This window comes from Arachis ipaensis, chromosome B03, assembly GCF_000816755.2.
Source record: "Arachis ipaensis cultivar K30076 chromosome B03, Araip1.1, whole genome shotgun sequence".
Taxonomy (NCBI): Eukaryota; Viridiplantae; Streptophyta; class Magnoliopsida; order Fabales; family Fabaceae; genus Arachis; species Arachis ipaensis.
In genome coordinates, this window is record NC_029787.2 from 19,427,269 (window position 1) to 19,428,568 (window position 1,300).

General features: G+C 31.8%; 1 protein-coding gene across 1 annotated transcript in view; it reads left to right on the forward strand.

Moving 5' to 3' along the window:
* The window catches only part of LOC107632670 (transcription factor MYB63-like), a 1,614-nt gene extending 359 nt beyond the window's left edge, over nucleotides 1–1,255 (forward strand). The window contains exons 2-3 of the mRNA XM_016336337.2: nucleotides 101–230; nucleotides 664–1,255. Coding sequence (XP_016191823.2) covers nucleotides 101–230; nucleotides 664–1,135 — 602 coding nt within the window. The 3' untranslated portion in view covers nucleotides 1,136–1,255. The remainder of the gene's footprint in view (nucleotides 1–100; nucleotides 231–663) is intronic.

Sequence of the window (1,300 nt, forward strand, 5' to 3'; positions counted from 1 at the left end):
TTTAATATCACCTGCTAATTATATTCAAGATAATTGATTTTTTCTATATGGTGATCATAGTTGAGGCATTCATATGCAAATCATTATATGTTTTCTTAAGGTCTTGCAAGGTGTGGAAAGAGCTGCAGATTAAGGTGGATGAATTATTTAAGGCCAGATGTCAAAAGAGGGAATTATACACAAGAAGAAGATGACACTATAGTCAAACTACACAATCAGTTTGGTAATAGGTATGAGCCAACACCTCATTATATTTTTACGAAAAATGTTTGATAACAAAAAAAGAATTAACTAAAAATAATATGATATTTTTATTAATCCGCAAAATCTAGATTAACAAAAATTGTTCAGAGTGACATTAGACATTACGTTTTGCTTGATTAAGAACTACATCTAATAATTGTTGATAAAGCAAGGATGACATTGTAACTATAGTTGGTTAGGGTTCAAATGTGAATTAACGATAACTTTATTAGCATTGGTAGTTTTTAGGTTAATCTCTTTTTTTTTAACTAGTTTTGTTAATTATTGCTAGCCAGTATATATTATTATAATTTCTTTACAGTGATGATTATGAATCATTTGATATGTTATCGATTAACACTAAATGTATACATGCATCAACTTAATTACTCCTCTGATGAGTCTCAAATATTATTGTAGATGGTCCATGATTGCGTCTCACTTACATGGAAGATCAGACAACGAGATAAAGAATCGGTGGCACTCCCAACTTAAGAAGCGATTCCAACACACTTCAGCCTCCAATTCAAATAATCATAATGCCTTAATTGAATCAACAGAAGAAGACATAGTGAATAATAATCATAATAATAATGCCACTACAAATGAATACCCTTATAGTAATCTTCACAACACTACTTCTCCAGCTTCTTCTCAAAGCGATACATATGACAATTTTTCTCCATTGAGTGACTTTTTCTACACACCTGCGGTGGATCTTGCTGCACCATTTGGTAATAACTCGGTTTTGGCTATTGATAATGATGATCACTATGCTAATTTCCTGGATAATATGGTACACAGTAACATAGTGCCAATTGGTGCAGATTATGTTTGGACTCAACAGGATTATTCAAGTCCAATCTATGAGGTACAACTTTGGGGTCTATAGGAATAATTTGTAAGGGAGGAAAATGTCATTGCCTTAACGAATATATTTGGGAATTGAAATGAACGCAGACTTTTCCGTAATAACTATACAAGGCGTGTAAAATCTTATCAGAAGTAATTAAAGTTGTCAAATGATGCTTATATTTGATAGGGTAATGCTAAGCTT